General features: G+C 38.8%; 3 protein-coding genes across 19 annotated transcripts in view; 2 read left to right on the top strand and 1 right to left on the bottom strand.

The window, feature by feature from the left end:
* The window catches only part of ACSM3 (acyl-CoA synthetase medium chain family member 3), a 37,124-nt gene extending 33,788 nt beyond the window's left edge, over positions 1 to 3,336 (top strand). The window contains exon 13 of the mRNA XM_045047437.1: positions 3,176 to 3,336. Within this exon, the coding sequence (XP_044903372.1) occupies positions 3,176 to 3,178 (3 nt within the window). The 3' untranslated portion in view covers positions 3,179 to 3,336. The remainder of the gene's footprint in view (positions 1 to 3,175) is intronic.
* The window catches only part of ERI2 (ERI1 exoribonuclease family member 2), a 63,387-nt gene extending 58,853 nt beyond the window's left edge, over positions 1 to 4,534 (bottom strand). For 3 of the 13 annotated variants that reach the window (XM_045047433.1, XM_045047434.1, XM_023246908.2), the window contains exons 1-5: positions 4,198 to 4,532; positions 2,848 to 2,915; positions 2,679 to 2,762; positions 1,344 to 1,471; positions 438 to 594 (exon numbers count right to left, since the gene is read on the bottom strand). In XM_045047433.1, the coding sequence (XP_044903368.1) occupies positions 438 to 594; positions 1,344 to 1,471; positions 2,679 to 2,762; positions 2,848 to 2,915; positions 4,198 to 4,220 (460 nt within the window). In that variant the 5' untranslated portion in view covers positions 4,221 to 4,532. Of the gene's footprint in view, positions 1 to 437; positions 595 to 1,343; positions 1,498 to 2,678; positions 2,763 to 2,847; positions 2,916 to 4,197 lie in introns of those variants that run through there. The other 10 variants (XM_006942258.4, XM_045047435.1, XM_006942257.4 and 7 more) reach the window with 7 other exon arrangements.
* The window catches only part of REXO5 (RNA exonuclease 5), a 38,176-nt gene continuing 23,722 nt past the window's right edge, over positions 4,038 to 18,491 (top strand). For 2 of the 5 annotated variants that reach the window (XM_023246907.2, XM_023246906.2), the window contains exons 1-6: positions 4,629 to 4,894; positions 7,850 to 7,962; positions 9,258 to 9,384; positions 10,669 to 10,765; positions 13,963 to 14,106; positions 18,281 to 18,369. In XM_023246907.2, the coding sequence (XP_023102675.2) occupies positions 4,757 to 4,894; positions 7,850 to 7,962; positions 9,258 to 9,384; positions 10,669 to 10,765; positions 13,963 to 14,106; positions 18,281 to 18,369 (708 nt within the window). In that variant the 5' untranslated portion in view covers positions 4,629 to 4,756. The other 3 variants (XM_045047430.1, XM_003998783.5, XM_019820843.3) reach the window with 3 other exon arrangements.

Raw genomic sequence — 18,491 nt, 5'->3', positions numbered from 1 at the left:
ATGCTATGCTATCAATGGCACAGCATTGCTATCAATGCCTATTAATGGCAATGCTATATCACAGGCATACAAAACATCTACTTTAATAACCCATTTTTTCCTAGTGTGAAAACAAAGGATGTGAGTTGAATTAAGATTCTTTTTATTCAAGATTGTAGAAAATAGCATAAGAGTTTTCACTAAATCATCTTTGCCTGGAACCAGAACAGAGAGGAAAAATCTAAAAATATTCTTAAAGTCTTAAAATTTTAAGATATCCCAGAATGGTAATTTGAAAAATATGAATAAACTTACTTTCCTTGGTTAACATCTGTTAGGCACTTAGATTTCTTTTTGAGTCCCAAATGGTTAACAAGTATAATTCTTACTACAGATGAAGAATTACATAGTAGTAATCCTACTCATTTATGATTTATAGATATTAACTTATTTTTTACCTGACCAAGTAACAAATGCACATAATTTTACTTCGGAATTAGACAGATCTGAAATCCCAGTAGCAAAAATAATTTTCTTCTGTTGCTGAATCTTCTGAATCCATTTACAGAACTGAGATAAGCATATCCTCAGAGGGACTCCTTCATCAACTTGAGCCTGAGTAAAGCCACAAAATTTGAATTCAACAATAAAATTCTATAATTACTGAACACATCATTAGCACATAATTATGCACTATAGGGGGATATAAAAAAGAAGAGGTTTGGACTGGCAAAGAGTTTATTTAGTGAAAAAGATATTAAAACACATGCAAGAGAATATAATGATTAGAATGCTGCAAGATAAGAAAAATTAGGTTGCTCTACCTAAAATCACACAGAAATATAGTAATTAAATCCTGAATGACAGAAATTTGATGTCACTTAATTTCCATAAAATAAATTTGATATTCATTTTTATACTATTCTTTTTCATTTTTAAAGATTCTGACAGAGTTCTAGAGGGAACATTATTTCTCCTAACAGTGCATAAATCTAATTCCAAGTGGTATATAGTTTTCCCTTTCTTTTTAAAACTGATTACTGAATTTTATGTTTTTTTTTTAAGTTTATATATTTTAAGAGAGAAAGAGAGAAAGTGTAAGCAGGGGAGGAGCAGAGAGAGAGAGGAAGAGAGAGAATCCCAAGCAGGCTCCACACTGTCAGCACAGAGCCAGACACGGGGCTCTATGTCATGAAAAGTGAGGTTATGACCTAAGTCAAAACCAAGAGTTGGATGCTTAACCAACTGAGCCACCCAGGCAACCCTTAACTGATTGATGAATTTTAATATTTGCATCACACTTACTTGTTTCTGGGGGAGAGGGGTAGGATGAGAAGAGAGAAAGGGAAAAGGGTAGGGCATACCTGTTTTATGCCTGTCAGTTCCATGCAAAACTCAGAAAGAATCGGATGTTCCTGAGGCTGAACGTAAGTATGGAACTCAGATTCAATCTCTCCAGTTGATGTGCTCAGCAATACTGCTGGAAATTCAACTATATGAAAGAATCACCAATTGACACTGGAATGTATAATTGTTATATTAATGATGTAATCACTCTAAATTAAACATAATGTACCATCATACAGTATTGTATACATTATATACATAAATTATATATATATATATATAGCTTATAGCATCATATACCATCGTTTCAGTAAAAGCATATTAAAATGACCTAAACAGCGTGATATAACAGTTATAATAAAACTATGCCAAAGAATAAGTCAGAATATTAAAGTTTTGAGTATACCTACTTAAAACTCTTGAATACCACAATTAAATAAGAAGACCACACGGAAGTTGAAATGTACTCCTTTTTGCAAAGGTATTTTTTTCAGTTTCTATACAACTGAAATTTTGTATGGAATTCTAAAATCATTTTATATGATGATACATTTAGATATTAGGTTTTTGTTCTCTTCTTTGGTCAAGTCAGGTTTTATAGTAAACTACCAATTCATAAACTGTTTTCTTTAAACTGTTGAAATGACATATTACTCAGCCATCAAAAAGAATGAAATCTTGCCATTTGCCATGACATGGATGGAGTGAAATAAGTCAGTCAGAGAAAGACAAATATCATATGATTTCACTCGTAGGTGGAATGTAGAAACAAAATAGATAAATATATGGGAGAGGGAAGAAAAAAGAAAAAAACAGAGAGGGAAGCAAACCGTAAAAGACTCTTAAAAGAGAACAAACTGAGGGTTGATGGAGGGAGGTGGGTGGGGGACGGGCTAGATGGATGATGGGTATTAAAAGAGCGCTTGTTAGGATGAGCACTGGGTATTGTATGTAAGTGACGAATCATTGAATTCCACTCCTGAATCCAATATTTTACTGTATGTTAACTAACTAGAATTTAAATAAAAATTTGAAAAGAAAAATACACTATTGACTGATTTTATTCTATAAACTTTATTTTTTTAAGTTTATTTATTATTTATTTTGAGGAAGACAGCGTGAGTGAGCAGGGGAGGGGCAGAGAGAAGGAAGAAAAGAGTATTCCAAAAAAAGCTCTGCACTGCCAGTGCAGTGCTTGACATGGGGCTTGAACCCATGAACTGAGATCACGATCTGAGCCAAAATCAAGAGCCTGACACTTAATCAAGAGAGCCATCTAGGTACCCCTGTATCTATAAACTTTAAAGTGACTCCTCTAGGGCTAGCTTTGGTCATTAGCAGTCCAGACTTACTTATTTCTTGGCTCTGGTGGCGTTTCCCATCATTCCAACATGTTGATTCAAAATCAATGACAATTAAATAGTCAAACAACTGCTCTGAAAAACAAAGGGTATCCTTATGCTTTACCGGCGTTAAAAGTGCAAGGATACAACATGTAAAGAAATGAAGCACACTACTTACTGGATTTGCTTCTTCCTACATTTCCATTTGTTGGTGCAACTGACTTTCTTCTAATTAATCCAAGCTGCCTAAAAATGTAAAACAACCCAGTATGTTCAACAAACTCATTCACGCTCCTGTCTGAAAATGCTAACAAACTAATGATATAACCCTCATTATTAATGTATCAATGTTAGAGGAAATTGAACTAGACTTTGAGAGCAAAAGACCTTGGTTCTTATACTGACTGTCACCCTCTTTTGATTTTAGTAGTCATTTTACCAGCATGAGCCTCAAAGTTCATATTTGCAAACTTAGACTAATTCTTTCTGCTCCCCTTATTTTACAGTAAATACTGAGGAACTTGATTGATTGCAGAAGACGCATTGACAAACTTATTTTTGCCTTTGCATTTTTCATGCCCTTGCTATGTGCAAAGCACAGTTCTGAGGAGATTGGGCTGATCCAGTCTTCTAGGAGATCAAAATATACCTGCGTAACGAAACTGGACATTCATGGTAAAAGACTGTAAGGTAATACTGGAGTCCACAGAAAGGGCTGGGCTTAGTGAGATGTTAAGACAAACCACTCTGACAATTGGTAGAGTTTAACCAGGCAGACACTTCCTGTTGTAGTTTTTAGTTTAAGAGGTGTGATGGGGGAAGAAAAAAAAGATGAAACAGGAGGTGTGATGGAAGTGCAAAGAGCTGGGAATAATTGCTCATATTTATTTGATTGCTTACTAGATAGTAGGCACTGAACTCTGGTGATCTCAATCCTCAACAATGGTACGAGGTAGTCACTTTTGCTACCTCTACTTTATGGAGAAGAAAACACTCGGTGATTTGCCAAAGAACACAGATTTGGTGTGTGAACCTAGGATCGTCCAACTCTGAAGCCCATGCTATCTTCTAATACATTATTACAGTACATCTAGAAATCGGAAATGTGCACAGCGTGACCGGGAATCAGGGAGAAGGCCACAATTAATTCACATTATGAATTAAACGTATCACTAGGAAGTGATAGGGTGAACCGCTTGACAGGTGTAGTGGGGGCTGTCTGAGACCTCGGAATGGCCTACCAGGCGCTGTCACCTTTAACCCGTTTCCCGAGGTCTAGAATGGGCAGACACGGGCTCAACGCCACACAGTCGCGAACCCGGTCCTTCCACCCTCGCGCAGAGGGCGGCCTGAGGCTCGAGACCGAGGTCCAGACAGAGATCTTTCAGTCCGGGCCAGAGAAGGCAGGTCGGAGACGCCGGGATACAGAGCATGAAGCCTGACACCGCGGATGCCCATTGCCTAGCCCTACCGCGGTCCCCAGCGCCGGACCAGGAGCCACCCCGAGCCCCCCAAACCCCTCGCGTACCGCGCCAACCTCTTGGTAGCCATTCTCCGCGCTCCTTTCTCCTCCCAGCCCAACTGCCGGAAGTCGTCAGACTCCCACTTCCGGTCCGTTCAAAAGCCTGGCGCGGTTGAGGCGGCAGCCTGGGCTGCGGTTCTATTTGCGACTGAGGCGGAGGTAGCTGCGCCCTGTTTTCTCTGCCCGGCTTCTCTTCGGCATTTGCGGGGTTCGGGGGGGCGCGGGGAGTGGTTTGGCAGGGAAGGCTCTTGGCAGTAACTTTCCTCTTTTCCAACGGGCGGAGGCGCTGTTTGCGCCGTTGGGGAACCGTTGTAGAGCCGTTGGACAACCGTTTAGAATCTTGCCTCTGGAGCGGACGGTAAAACCGTTGGTCTCGGTGCAGTTTTCTCCTCCGTGGAACGGGGAGGAACGTTGGCAGCCTTGCTTTTAAGGGAGGTCTGGGAGGTCTCCGTACACGCAGTTGAAGAGAGGATTTGAGGGAGGCGGTAGGCTGTCGAAGCCCCAGCTGTTTCCCCGTCAGGAGGCGGCGTTTATTCAGCTCTCGTACATCTTTCTCCACAGACTCATGGAACCCCAGAGGGAGAGGGCCGGGAGGCACCTCAAGAAGGGCAGGAAGAGGAGGCGAGGCCCGAACATGCTGGTCGGGGCGGCTGAGGCGATGAGAGCCCGTTGGGAACTTGAGGAGAGTCAGCCTGAGGCCAAGGTGAGCAACGGGGAGCCCGAGTGGGCGGTCCCGGGGCTGGAGCCTCCCCAGCCGCCTTCTGGGCCCCAAATCCTCCCTGGACACTGGTCGCCCTCACCCACTCATTAGGCTTTCTGTAAAATGGGAATGATAGTGGATTACCACCTGCCTCAGGGCTGATACTGGCGGTTTAAACCTAGTAAGGTGCCTGCAACCCTAAAAGAATGTTCACCCAACAAGTACTTCACTCAACAATTTGCTCTGTGTACCAGAAATTGTTCTAGGTTTGGGGGGTATCCCAGTGCAGAAAACCAAAACTCCCTGCGCTCGTACAACTTACATACCAGTAGGGACATAACAAAGCTGATGATCATCCCTGCCATTTATTGAGAGCCAAATATATGTGGCCCATCTCTTCAGTCATCAGATTTCTCTTGTCTGCCATATGCTGGGCACTGCCCTAGATACTTGGAGAATCAGTAAATAAAGGTTCCCCCTTAGTTGTAGTGGAAAGACAAATAGAAGTTATATACAGGTTTCCCCCACTATCCAAAAGTAGAGCGTTCCTGTGAAATGTAAGCTGAAATGGTGTAAAGTGAAGAAGCATTTATTTATAAAAAAAAATTAAGCATTTTCATACCCCCTAAATAACCTCTGTTAAGCTTTCAGATATCTCAGGACAGATCTTGCTAACTAATACACAAAATAGAGATAAAGTGTAGATGCTCACAGACACAGATCAAAGCTATGGGGGCTTCTTGTTCAGTGTAGTCCTTGGAGAAGGAGCTTGGCTGTGCCAATTTAATTGCGAGGGGTGCCCGCTTCTGTAACCGGCTTGTTGTGAAACATGCTGAAAATAAAAGTGAAAACAGGTACAGTGATTATACAGATCTTTTTTTTAAGAGGGAAGTGGCAGAACACAAGGTTTCAGAAAGCTAGGGATACCTGTAGTATGTTAAAAGGGAATTAGTGCTATGAAAACATTTGTTAAAAACATCTATTAAAAAGGGATTCTTTGTTTTTTTCTTTTTTTGCCTATCAGATTGGCAGAACAACTTTTTAAGGGTTAATGTGGTGAGAAGTTTAAGGAAATAGACAATCTCATCACTTTTTATTTTGAAACACTCTCAAAGTTAAAAGTTGCAAAAACAGTACCAAAAACATCCCCAGCCAGCATTTGAAAGTAATTGCAAACAATGCTTCATGATCACCACCGCCCATATTTTAGTATGTATTTCCTATAAACAGTCCTACGTAGCCACAATGCAGCCATCCAAATTAGAAAATAACACGGATATATATACATTTACAGCACTATTCTGTATTTACCAAAAGTGATCCACATATAAGTGGATCCACACAATTTAAACCTGTGTGTAAAGGTGTGAAGGATCAACTGTAGGTTTTATTTTGATCAGGAGCTTATCTGGAGAATTTATCCACGTGTACAGGGAATTTTAAAACAATGCTCATAATTTATTACAAAAAACAGTGTCCTCGATGATGAATTTTTTCACATAAATTTTAGGTGTTGAGGTAAATTTAGAGAATGGACTATTAAAATTTGTATTTGTTATATTTAACTGCTATGGAAAGATACAAATTTTTATTTTATTTATTTATTTATTTATTTATTTATTTATTTATTTATTTATTTATTTATTTATTTATTTGGCTGGGGGGGAGTTGGTTACCAAACAGAATGTATAGTATAATCCTTTAGGGGCAGTATAGTATAGAGATCAAGATTTTGGCTTTGGAGCCTGTCTTCCAGTCTTCGTTCTACCACTTACCCATTCCTTCATTTCTTTATGCAAAATGATGGTAAAGTAGTAGCCACTTAAAAGACCTGTAAGAATTAAATGAGTTAATAGATGTGAAGTGCTCAGAACTGTTAAATGGCTAATTAATAGGTGCTCAACATTATCTTTAAAAACTCATGGGAACAATAGCAATAATAATGTCTGGTGTTTATTAAGTACTTATGATAATGTCAGTCTTACTATATTGCATTTGTACTACCTCGTTGATCTTCCCAAAATCTCATGAGGTGGAATTATAATTGCTCTGTAGATGAAGAAACTGAGTCTTAGGTTAAGGTACTTGTCCTACATAGTAGAGCTTGGTATTTGAACTCAAGTAGTAGGAGTCTGGGACTTAAGCTCCTAACCAGTCTACTCTGCTGCCTCCCAAACCAAAATGAAAGTGGTAATTATCTCTGACTTCTGTAAGTACAGATGACTTTTATTTTCTTTTACCTATTGTCTTTATTTACCTTTCTCAGTTATCTGACTCTTTTCACAAGCATGAATTGCTTTAATAACCAAATATAAGTGCATAGCTATTTTAGGAGGGAGAAGCTTCAGTGAACTCCTTGTTTCCCCAGAATAATGTCAGACTCTTTACCGTAGACCACATTGAACTTCTATGATCTGGCTCCCTCTTCTGTATACTCTCAAATCTCCTCTGCTCTGCATCATGCCATCTTGGCTCCAGCCAAATAAAACTACATGTTTAGACACAATGTTCCCTCCTATCTGGCTGACAAATTATTTCCAAGACTCAGCCCCAGTATTCTCATCTCCATGAAGCTATCCCCCAAACTCTCTAACCCCCAAGGCAGTTAGCCTTTTTTACTCCTATACTTTATAATAGCACCACATTGCATTGGAATTACCTATTTTTGCATTTCTTTTACTTCAGTAAAATGAACATGAGAGCATGAATCTTGTTTTATTCATCCTACTATCTCTAGTATGTAACCAAGTATCTATAATTAAGGTTCTGTATCATTGTTTCTTAAACACTATATTAATAATGTCCTATCATAGGTTGTTGTTTTAGACCTTCATTTTCAATTAGACCCCTCATTTGCATATATGCTAAAGTAATCAGAAACTAGAATGTTTTAATAATTTGCTTTGCTTTATTGTTATTCCCAATAGTCATTTGTTATGCCCTGATTTATCTTTTCAGAAAGCCCGCTTATCTACCATTTTATTTGCTGAAAACTGTGAAGTAACACATGAACAGTTATGTGAATTGCTGAAGTATGCAGTTCTGGGCAACTCCAATGTTTCTAAACCCAGGTATGAGATGAACTTAAATGACCCGAGGTTTCAAACTCGTGTCTACAGGGCCATACACTCTTAATTTACATTGTTTATTTGCCATACAGAATATCCTAAATTTTTCTTATACTAGTTGCCAATATTTAATTTGGAAATTCCTTTATTAAAATCCAGATACTTTATTCAAAAAACTCTTAAGATCTGGCAGCTGTCCCTGTATTCCCAAATGGCAACAATTTGTCAAATCTGAATAGGGGCATGTACTCTTTAGTGTCCTACCTGACCTGCTTCTCTTTTTTGCATTATCTGTCTGGCTGCTTATTGGTTTGCAACCTTCTTTGGAACTTTCTGGGTGAAAACTGAAACCAGTTCCCCTTACTTGGAGGGCAGGGAGAGACTAAAGAATGAGGCAGGCCATTTCAGGTTGGTAAGTGGCAGTTTTAATAATAAGCAAAGGGAACTTGCATATACAAAGCTGGTCTTGGGTAGGAGCAAAACAAATAGATCCCTACACCTACCTGCCAAATCCTAAAAGTGTACATACAGGCCTTAACTGGATTCAGTCACATATACCATGCTGGTGTTTTCACCACCACATCACTATCTCAAGGCTGTGTCCTTGGAGCAGCTCACAGGTCAGCTGCAGTCATGTCTTTTCAATGACCTTCCCCAGCACCACTATAGGTATTTTGGTTTATAACCCCCAGTGGAGACCCGATTGAAATAATATGATTAAATATTAAGAATCCCAGTCAATCTTTTTTGTTCCCTTTATGTGAAGGGTGAAAGAGATTTTTTTCTGATATCTTCACTGCCATTGTTAAATATCTAATGAAAATTGCTTTTGATATATACCAATACAAATTGTTTCAAAACTTTTCAAAGTTTTTCAGACATCTATCTGAGAGAGATTGGCTAGATACCTCAAAAGCCATCTTCTACATTAACGCATATTGCCATTAGTCTGTCAGTTTATCTAAAACTGGCTTTCTTGAGGTCAGTCATGTGATTACTTGTTTAGGAAGGACTGCAGAGCATCTTGGGATCTTGAGGATATGCCTTTGTAAAATTACCTTATTTCCAATTTAAAGCAAATCTTAATAGGATTTTGGATTTGAATGCAATAAATAATTATCTCACGAGATCTTTATTTGAATTCTGTGCATTAAAAGCTGTTCTTTACCAGGCAGTCAGTGAGTGATGATAAGCTCCATTAACTGTTGCTTGCTGCTTTTTTTCCACACTTTTCTTTTGTATGTCTGAACTGACCTGATGGTATCACTTTTAGCTGTTTTGGTTTGATTTTTCAACAGTTGGTGCCAGCTTTTTCACCAAAACCAGCTGAACAACGTGGTGGTTTTTGTACTGCAGGGAATGAGCCAGCTACACTTTTATAGGTTCTATATGGAGTTTGGATTTCTCCGAAAGGCATTCACGCATGTAAGTTAAGAAAACTTTGTATTAAGGCCTGAATTGAGTCCTCTTATCCAGAGATTAGTGCACGTCTCTCAAACTATGCTCTTTGGCAACCTGATAAAAGAAACAGTAGAGGTTGTAGAAAGCAAAAAAGAGATCTCATGTTGAGATTAGGTTTGTCTCCGATTTTCTTTGATGATCTAGGCAAGACATTTATTACCAGATTACAATCTATATGTAGTCCCCAGGTTGATATTATTCTATTTTATTTGGGTTACGATATTTTCAAAAATTATACAGTTTATGTAAAGTCTTATGTTTTTTGGCCTCTTGACAATATCACAAGATTGGACATCCTTAGAATAGTATGTGCAGCTGAATAGCAGCTGTTATCTCTAGAAGAGGCATGTGCTCTCCATTTTCCCATAGCCACCTCTATTCTTTATTGAACTGTTTCATCCATTTACCCTGAGGGATTGGACTTGGTGAGTACTAATTTAAATCCTTGAGCCTCTATTTTCTTTTTTATTTTCATTTATTGAACACTACATATGTGTTAGGACCTACATCAGTCATTCTGCATGCATTATCTTTAATTCTCACAGTAGTTCTGTGAGAGGTACAGGTGTCTTCTATAAATAAGGACACTGTGAGTGACTTGCTCAGGTTATAACTAGTAAGTGACAGAGCTGGAATTTCAGCCCAAGTGAGCCTAAGGTTGGAGCCCTCAAACTCTAAGCCTGGCTGTGTCATCTTTCCTACCTGGCAAGCTGTCCATTAACATAATAGATAGAAGTGCTTTGAAAAATATAGGGGACTTTCCTCTGTAATCAGAGAAGCAAAGAAAATTTGTGGAATGGGATGAATGTGGTCTTACTTCCTTTGTCACTTTTTTTTTTAATTACCTAGTCACTTTTACACATTAAGGAAACTTCTCATTTTGCAATACAAATAGTTAAGGTCTAGACCTTTCATAGTACTGAGTGGGGGCGCCTGGGTGGCTCAGTTGTTTGAGTGTCCTGAATCTTGATTTCAGCTCAGGTCATGATCTCACCATCTGTGGGATGGAGCCCTGCTTCAGGCTCTGTGCTGACAGCGTGGAACCTGCTTGGGATCCTCTCTCTCCCTCTGTCTCTGCTTGTGCAAGTGCACACTGTCTTGAAATAAACATTAAAAAAATTTAAAAAAAAGTGCATGCCTAAATAAATAAATACATTGCTAGACATAGAATTAAGTAAAGTGCAAGTCTTTGACATTATCTTAACTGCTTTCAAGCATTTTTATAAAAACTTGTTAATGTATTTTCAGAAATTCCGCTTGCCTCCTCCATCATCTAATTTTCTAGCTGATATCATTGGACTGCAAAAGAAACAAACAACTGGGGATCTATCCAAGATGGTGGAAGGTATGGCTGTGACTCTGGTTTGATGATTTGCTCATTCTAAAAGATATTATGGAGGGGCACCTTGGTGGCTAAGTCGGTTAAGCATCTGACTGTTGTTTTTGGCTCAGTGACCTGATATTACGGTTTGCCAGTTTGAGCCCCCTGTTTGGCTCTGCGGTGGTGGTGCGGAGTCTGTTTGGGAGTCTCTCTCTCTCCTTTCTTTTCCCCTCCCCAGCTCATACTGTCTCTCTCTCTCTCTCTCTCTCTCTCTCTCTCTCTCTCTCTCTCAAACTGTAAAAAAATTTAAATGTATTAAAAAAATAAAAGATATTACGGCTATACTTATAAGTAGGTTTGTCAATCAAGTTTATTCTTGCAAACAACAAAGATTAATTCTAACTAAACAGAAAAACAATTTTTTTAAGGAGAACATGGATCAGTACTTAGGGAGATTAGACAGCAGGAACCATAGGTAGCATTCATGCCTCAGAAACCATTTGGTTAGGTGAGATAAGTGAAGGCTGTCCCTGGATATCAATAACATTTGACTCTTACAGATTACTGTGAATAATTTTTAAACTGTCAGTGGGTCTTTGTAGCCATGAGTATACAAATGGGAATGAAGATCTTGCCTTTGACTAATGTAAGGAACACCCATTAATACTATTTAAGGGGCGCCTGGGTGGCTCAGTCGGTTAAGCGTCTGACTTCGGCTCAGGTCATGATCTTGCGGTTTGTGAGTTCAAGCCCCACATCGGGCTCTGTGCTGACAGCTCGGAGCCTGGAGCCTCCTTCGGATTCTGTGTCTCCTTCTCTCTCTGCCCCTCCCCCACTTGTGTTCTGTCTCTATCAAAAATAAATAGATGTAAAAAAAAAAAAAAAAAAAAACTACTCAGAGTGGGGAATAGGCAGGAAGTTTAGATGCTAGCCAATTGAAAGAGAAATATCCATGATGGCAGTAGTTTTCAAACATATGGGTTGTGTCCATGAGTAAGTTGTAGTTAACCTTCTGTTTTTGTGAGGGGAAGGAGGTAGATGATGGAATAGAACAGAACTTACTAGAATTCATTGGACCTAGGTAAGTATTAATCAGTGATACTTTTTTGTGTGTGTTCAGCAATAATAATTGAATAGTTATACTGAGCTGACATGAAAAGGTGGTGAGGAGTTGCCAGTGGCTCCTTCCTATCTCCTTTAGGACTGTGTTTCCTATTATCCTCTGTCTCAAAGACCTCTGCTTCCTTCCTTTCCATTGTTCCCCTGTCCTTCCAATAGATGCCTGTATCTGACCTGCAGCTGTGTTTGATTTGATCTCCACCGTATTTTAAACCTCTTTGAGTGGGGCTTCTGGGTGGCTCATTGAATTAAGCATCCAACTTTTGGTTTCGGCTCAGGTCATGATTTCATAGTTTTGTGAGATGGAGCCCCTTCTTGGGCTCTGTGCCAATAGTATGGAGCCTGTTTGGGATTCTCTCCCTTGCTCTTTGCCCCTCCCCTGCTCATGCTCGCACTTTCTCTCAGAGCGCGTGCCCTCTCTCTCTCTCTCTCTCTTTCTTTCTCTTTCTCTCCCTCTCTCCCTCCCTCTCCCCCCGTCAAAATAAATTTTTTTAAAATATGAGAAATCTTAAAAAAATTTTTTTAAGTAATCATGGAGTAGTCATTATTAGATTCAAAGGTCATGTAAAGACTTAGTATTGCAAAAGAAATAATCAGGCAAAAGAGATTTGATGTGGCTGAAGAATATAATTGTTGGGGATAACTGGAGGATGATGAGTTGGAATAAGAGGAAGTAGTGGTGAGAGACAAGACAGAGAGGTAGGTTAAAGCTTTGTCCTGCAGGTTGTAAGTGTTATGCTAAGGACTTTGGATTTTATTCTGTAGGCTGTAAGAAGTTAGAGAGTTATGGTTAGTTCTTTGTTCTTTAAAGGATTTCATTTGCTTCCCATCCTAAATATCAAAGTCCCAAAGCATAGCCTGTAGCACTGTGATCATCCTTCAATTCAGTCTTTCCTTCAAAATATTTATCTTCCCAATTGACCTATTACTCTTCTTTTGATAACTCCTGTATCTTTATCTCTGGGTCTGATGTCCGAGATTCTAGGCTTGAATTTTCAACCACCTGCTGGATGTTGCTACTTGGATATTTCCCAGTTCCCTCAATCATGAAATAGCTAAAAGCATTTTTCCTTAAATTACAGGTTCCCATCTTCAAATCGCCTTTTCTGTTGGTACCATTTTTCTCTAAGGTAACAGCCCTGAATTTTAGAATTACTTTTCTTTTGGCTCCTTATACTCAGTCTGCATGACTCATTTCTCATTTCTCTCTCTTCTCCATTTTCCCCATATCTTTGAGGTTGATCTTTCTTAAAGTTATGGTTGTGCCATTTCCCATCTTAGGAATTTGCTGTTACTCTCCATTATGTACTGAATTATGGACTAAAGCCTAATCTCTTGTGCCAGGCATTTGCACTGCTCTACAATTCATTTTTATATTCCTCTCAACTGTTTCCTACACTACTGTCCTATTTAAAGGATGCATTTAAACTAGAAAGCCACCAGGAAACCAGGTGCCCTTTCAAGGCATCTATCTTCTCTGTTTTCTGTTTTCTCATAACTGGTCAGTTCTCTGTATTTCCTGGTTTGATTCTGGAAGCAAGCAATCTGATCAGCCTAGCTAATTACCATTATCCCTTTTGAACATGTCTTGACAAGGAATATCAAGTTGCTGGTCTGCTTGTAGATATGTCACTCTAAAGCCAGGTTCCCACTCTCAGTCCAGTCAGTGACTACTCTTGCTTAAAGAACAGGCTGATGCTTGAGTAAGTGGCTAGGAGTGGAGTAGATTTAGGTAGAATGCGCTGTTAGGAGTGGCAAGCACTGTGATGGACAGGTGTGATACACCAACTATCTGAATTCTGCCTTTTCTTCAAGACTCAGCTAATCTTTTCCTCTGTTGAACCATCTCTGACCACCCCAACCAGTGTATTCTTCCTTTCATTTTTATAGCTTTTATTATTATAATTCATTTCAGACTTACATTCTCTTTGTTTTCCTATAACTATATCAGTACAAGCTCCTTTGAGTTGAAGCTGGGTCTTAATACATCCTTTGATCTTCACTATGCTTACCCTACACAAGGTTAAGAAATATGTCCTCTGAGGTCTCTTAAACACATATTCTGACAATGTATATTTGTCCTTTTATTTTTTTTTTTTCAGGGTCTTTACCTTCTACCAGTTCAAAAGTCAGCATCAGCCTGCAGAATGCCCCTATTATTCAAAAATATGGCTCTAAGAAAGTGGGCTTAACCAGATGCCTTCTCACAAAGGAGGAAATGAAAACATTTAATTTTCCATTACAAGGTTGGTTTAGACTTAATCTGATGTTGGTAACAATGTAAAAATATTTAATAGTTTATTTAAAAATACTGCTGTTGAGGGGCGCCTGGGTGGCTCAGTCAGTTAAGCGGCCGACTTCAGCTCAGGTCATGATCTCACGGTCAGTGAGTTCAAGCCCCGCGTCGGGCTCTGTGCTGACAGCTCAGAGCCTGGAGCCTGTTTCAGATTCTGTGTCTCCCTCTCTCTGACCCTCCCCCGTTCATGCTCTGTCTCTCTCTGTCTCAAAAATAAATAAATGTTAAAAAAAAAAATTTTTTTTAAAATACTACTGTTGAAAGTTCTGGTTTTTTGGCTGCTTTCCAAATGACTTAGTCCATCTTCTATTAATAAGGAAACACTTTAAGTACAGGGTTTCCTAGAGTATAGGATGTGCAGCACATAAACATGACCTTAAATATCATTGAAATATTCTGTGAGAAAGTTACTCCTTTTTCATTTTTCTTTCATTCCTTCTTAGTATATTAAAAATAAGTCAATATGTTTTTAACACTTCTTTGATACTTCTAATTCTCCTCCCACTCCACCATACCCCATTTTCATTTTTGTCAGTGAAGGTCTGGGCTCAGAGCCTTGGTCAGTTATGTAACAGGAGTTTATGAAAAATGCTTTAATTTTATTTTGTTACCTCTTAATCATAGCAGTAATGTTAAGTTTCCTTTAAAAACAAAAACAGCTCGGGGCGTCTGTGTGGCTCAGTCAGTTAAGTGTCCAACTTCGGCTCAGGTCATGATCTCACGGTTCGTGAGTTCCAGCCCTGTGTCAGGCTCTGTGCTGATAGCTCAGAGCCTGGAGCCAGCTTCTGTTTCTGTGTCTCCCTCTCTCTCTGCCCCTCCCCTATTCGTGCTCTGTCTCTGCCTTTCAAAAATGAATAAATGTTAAAAAAAAAAAATTAAAAAAAAAAAAACAAAAACAGCTCTATTTAGATATAGAGTTAAACTACCATACAGTTCACCCATGTAACATACCATTCAATAGTTTAGTATATTTGCAGAGTTTTACAACCATCACCACAATCAATTTTAGGATACTTTCATCACCCCAAAAGAAACCCTGCACTATTATTTTTCACACAACACTACCTTAGCTCCTAGGCCTTCACTACTTTCTGTCTATACATTTACTGATTGTGGATATCTCCTATAAATGAAATTGAACAATATGTGGTCTTTTGTAACTGGCTTCTTTCACTTAGTTTTCAGGTTCACCCATGTTGTAGCTTGTATCAGTACTTCCATTTCCTCTTCTTTTTTTAAATTTCTTTTTATTTTTAAATTTAATTTTAGTAAGATTAAATATAATTTAGTTTTGGGGGGTGCCTGGCTAGCTCAGGTGGGAGAGCATGTGACTTTTTTCTTTTTTTTTTTAACATATATTTATTTATATTGAGATAGAGCAGGTGCATGCATGTGCAAGCAGGGAAGGGGCAGAGAGGGAGGGAGGAAGAGAGAGACTCCCAAGCAGGCTCCACACTGTTAGCATAGAGCCTGATGCAGGGCTCAATCCCATGAACTGTGAGATCATGACCTGAGCCGAAATCAAGAGTTGAACGCTTAACTGACTGAGCTACCCAGGTGCCCTGAGCACGAGACTCTTGATCACAAGGATGATTTCAACCCATTGAGTGTAGAGATTACATAAATGTTAAAATTGTATATGTATATATGTGTATGTGTACATATATGTGTATGTATATTTATACACATGTATATATATGTAAAATATATACACATACACACACATATATGTTCATATATATTATTTAGTTTTCAAATAATATGCATGGTACCATCCATATCTTGTAGTTTATCCTACTTATTATAACACTTATATACTTTCATTTTTTTTTTTTTTAATTTTTTTTCAACGTTTATTTATTTTTGGGACAGAGAGAGAGACAGAGCATGAACAGGCGAGGGGCAGAGAGAGAGGGAGACACAGAATCGGAAACAGGCTCCAGGCTCTGAGCCAGCAGCCCAGAGCCCGACGCGGGGCTCGAACTCACGGACCGCGAGAGCGTGACCTGGCTGAAGTCGGACGCTTAACCGACTGTGCGACCCAGGCGCCCCTACTTTCATTTTTTTAAGATTTAAGAAGCAAGGGTGCTTGGGTGGCTCAGTCGGTTAAGCGTCTGACTCTTGATTTTGGCTCAGGTCAGGATCTCACAGTCATGAAATCAAGCCCTGAGTCGGGCTCTGTGCTGGGTGTGGAGCCTGCTTGAGATTCTCTTTCTCTCCCTCTGCTGCTACCCACTTGTGTGCATGTGCACATGCTCTCTCTCTGTCTCTCAAAACAAAAAATTAAAAGATTTAACCAGCAATAATTTTATTTTTTTTGTTGAAGTATAGTTGACACACAATGTTACATTAGTTTGAGGTGTAGAACATAGTGATTAGGCAGCTCTGTAATTATGCTGTTCTCATTAAGTGTAGCTGCCATCTGCCACCTTCATTTATTTTCATTCAAGTGATATTCTATATATGGATATACAACATGTTATCCATTCATTAGTTGATGGACATTTGGGTTCTTTCCACTTTTTGGCTCTTAGGAATAATGCTGCTATGAACATTCAGTACAAGTTTTTGTGTGGACATATGTTTTCATTTTAGGAGAGTATATACCTAGGAGTAGAATTTCTGGGTCATATGGTAACTCTGTTTAACCTTTTGAAGAACTCTGAGGTTGTTTTCCAAAGCAGCTGCACTATTTTACATTCCTTTCAGCAATGTATAAAGGTTCCAGTTTCAGGGTGCCTGGATGGCTCAGTAAATTAAGCGTCCAACTACGGCTTAAGTCACGATCTTGCGGCCCTGGAGTTTGAGCCCCATGTTGAGCTCTGTGCTAACAGCTCAGAGCTTGGAGCCAGCTTCAGATTCTGTGTCTTCCTCTCTCTGTGCCCCTCCCCCAGTTGCACTCTGTCTCTCTCTGAAAAATAAATAAACATTAAAAAACATTTAATAAAAAATAAAGGTTTTAGTTCCTGCACATCCATACCAACAGTTGTTATTCTGTCTTTTTGATTATATCCATTATAGTGGTGTAAAGCAGTATCTCGTGATTTTGATTTATATTTCTCTGATGGCTGATGATATTGAACATCTTTTCATATGCTATCTATAAAATGGAGTTAATAGTTCACGTATCATGGATTGCCATGGGGATTAAATGAGTTAATGTACAGAAAAGTGCTTAGCATGGTGCCTGGCACATGATGCTTTTAAGAAGTTATTTTTTGTTATTATTGCTACTAATAAAATAGATAATATCTGGGCAGCAAGTATAAACTCTCCCAAATTTGGGGATGCTTCTCTTTTCTGGTCTAGATAATATTTAATTATTTTAATTGTAACTAGTTGGAAATTTTAAGGTACCATGATACAGAAACTAGTCAGTCTCTCAGACTTCTCTGTTTCTTGTCATACAAGATCTAGATATTTTTATTTTTTTAGCCTCTGTCTGAAGGTAGGAATCTTTGTTGGTTCAAACACTTTGGGGCCTCTTAGCTGAACATGCCTGGTTATTGACACCTGGTTAGGGTACACGATGGAGTGGGTGCCTTAAGCCTATAGCTCTGGGCCTCTATAGAGAATTTTCACTCTTTGATTCCAGAAAAATGCAGGCATCTCAGAGAAGTCTCAAGGGTAGAGTTCGGTGCATGGGTGCACATGATGAATGTCACTCTGCCTACAGTAAAATCCTTTTAGATCTCTAGTATGGTGGAATCTTACTGTTACTTTTTCTTTATTTAGGAAAGAAAGATGCCACATGCAATTATTGTATACTTTGTTTATCCTCCCTCAATGCCTAACATGAAAATGTCCATTGACTTTGGATTTAGCCAAATTTTAGTTAAAATCTCTGTTCTCATAAGAAGGAAAAATTGTTATTTGATAATTGCCAAGAAGTCCAGGCCCTAGTATCCCTTATAACAGCAGCCTGTATTTCCCCAGAATATAAAAAAATGAGTGGATGGAGAAAGACTAGAGGACAGACATTGTCTCTTTTTATATTTCGAGTGTCTAACATAGAGAAGGTGCCCAGCAATTACAGTATTTCAGTTTTCCCTGGGTGAGTGAATCTGAGTGATGTTTACCATCTCTAGTTTTAAGGGCAAATATTTTATTTCTTTTCCTTCTAGGTTTTCCAGACTGTGAAAACTTTGTACCTACCAAATGTCATGGTTCTATAACAGACAACAGTCCTCTCTTTGGACTTGACTGTGAAATGGTAAGTACTACTTTTGATGTTTCAACTGGAGTGTTACAAACTAGAGTAGAAGATGATTTCTTGAGTCTAATGTACCAGTGAATCAGTCCATTTCATTCCAGTATTCAGTTTAAATAACTGAA

The sequence above is a fragment of the Felis catus genome, chromosome E3 (genome assembly GCF_018350175.1).
Source record: "Felis catus isolate Fca126 chromosome E3, F.catus_Fca126_mat1.0, whole genome shotgun sequence".
NCBI classification, from domain to species: domain Eukaryota; kingdom Metazoa; phylum Chordata; class Mammalia; order Carnivora; family Felidae; genus Felis; species Felis catus.
This window is presented reverse-complemented; position numbering and strand designations above follow the sequence as displayed.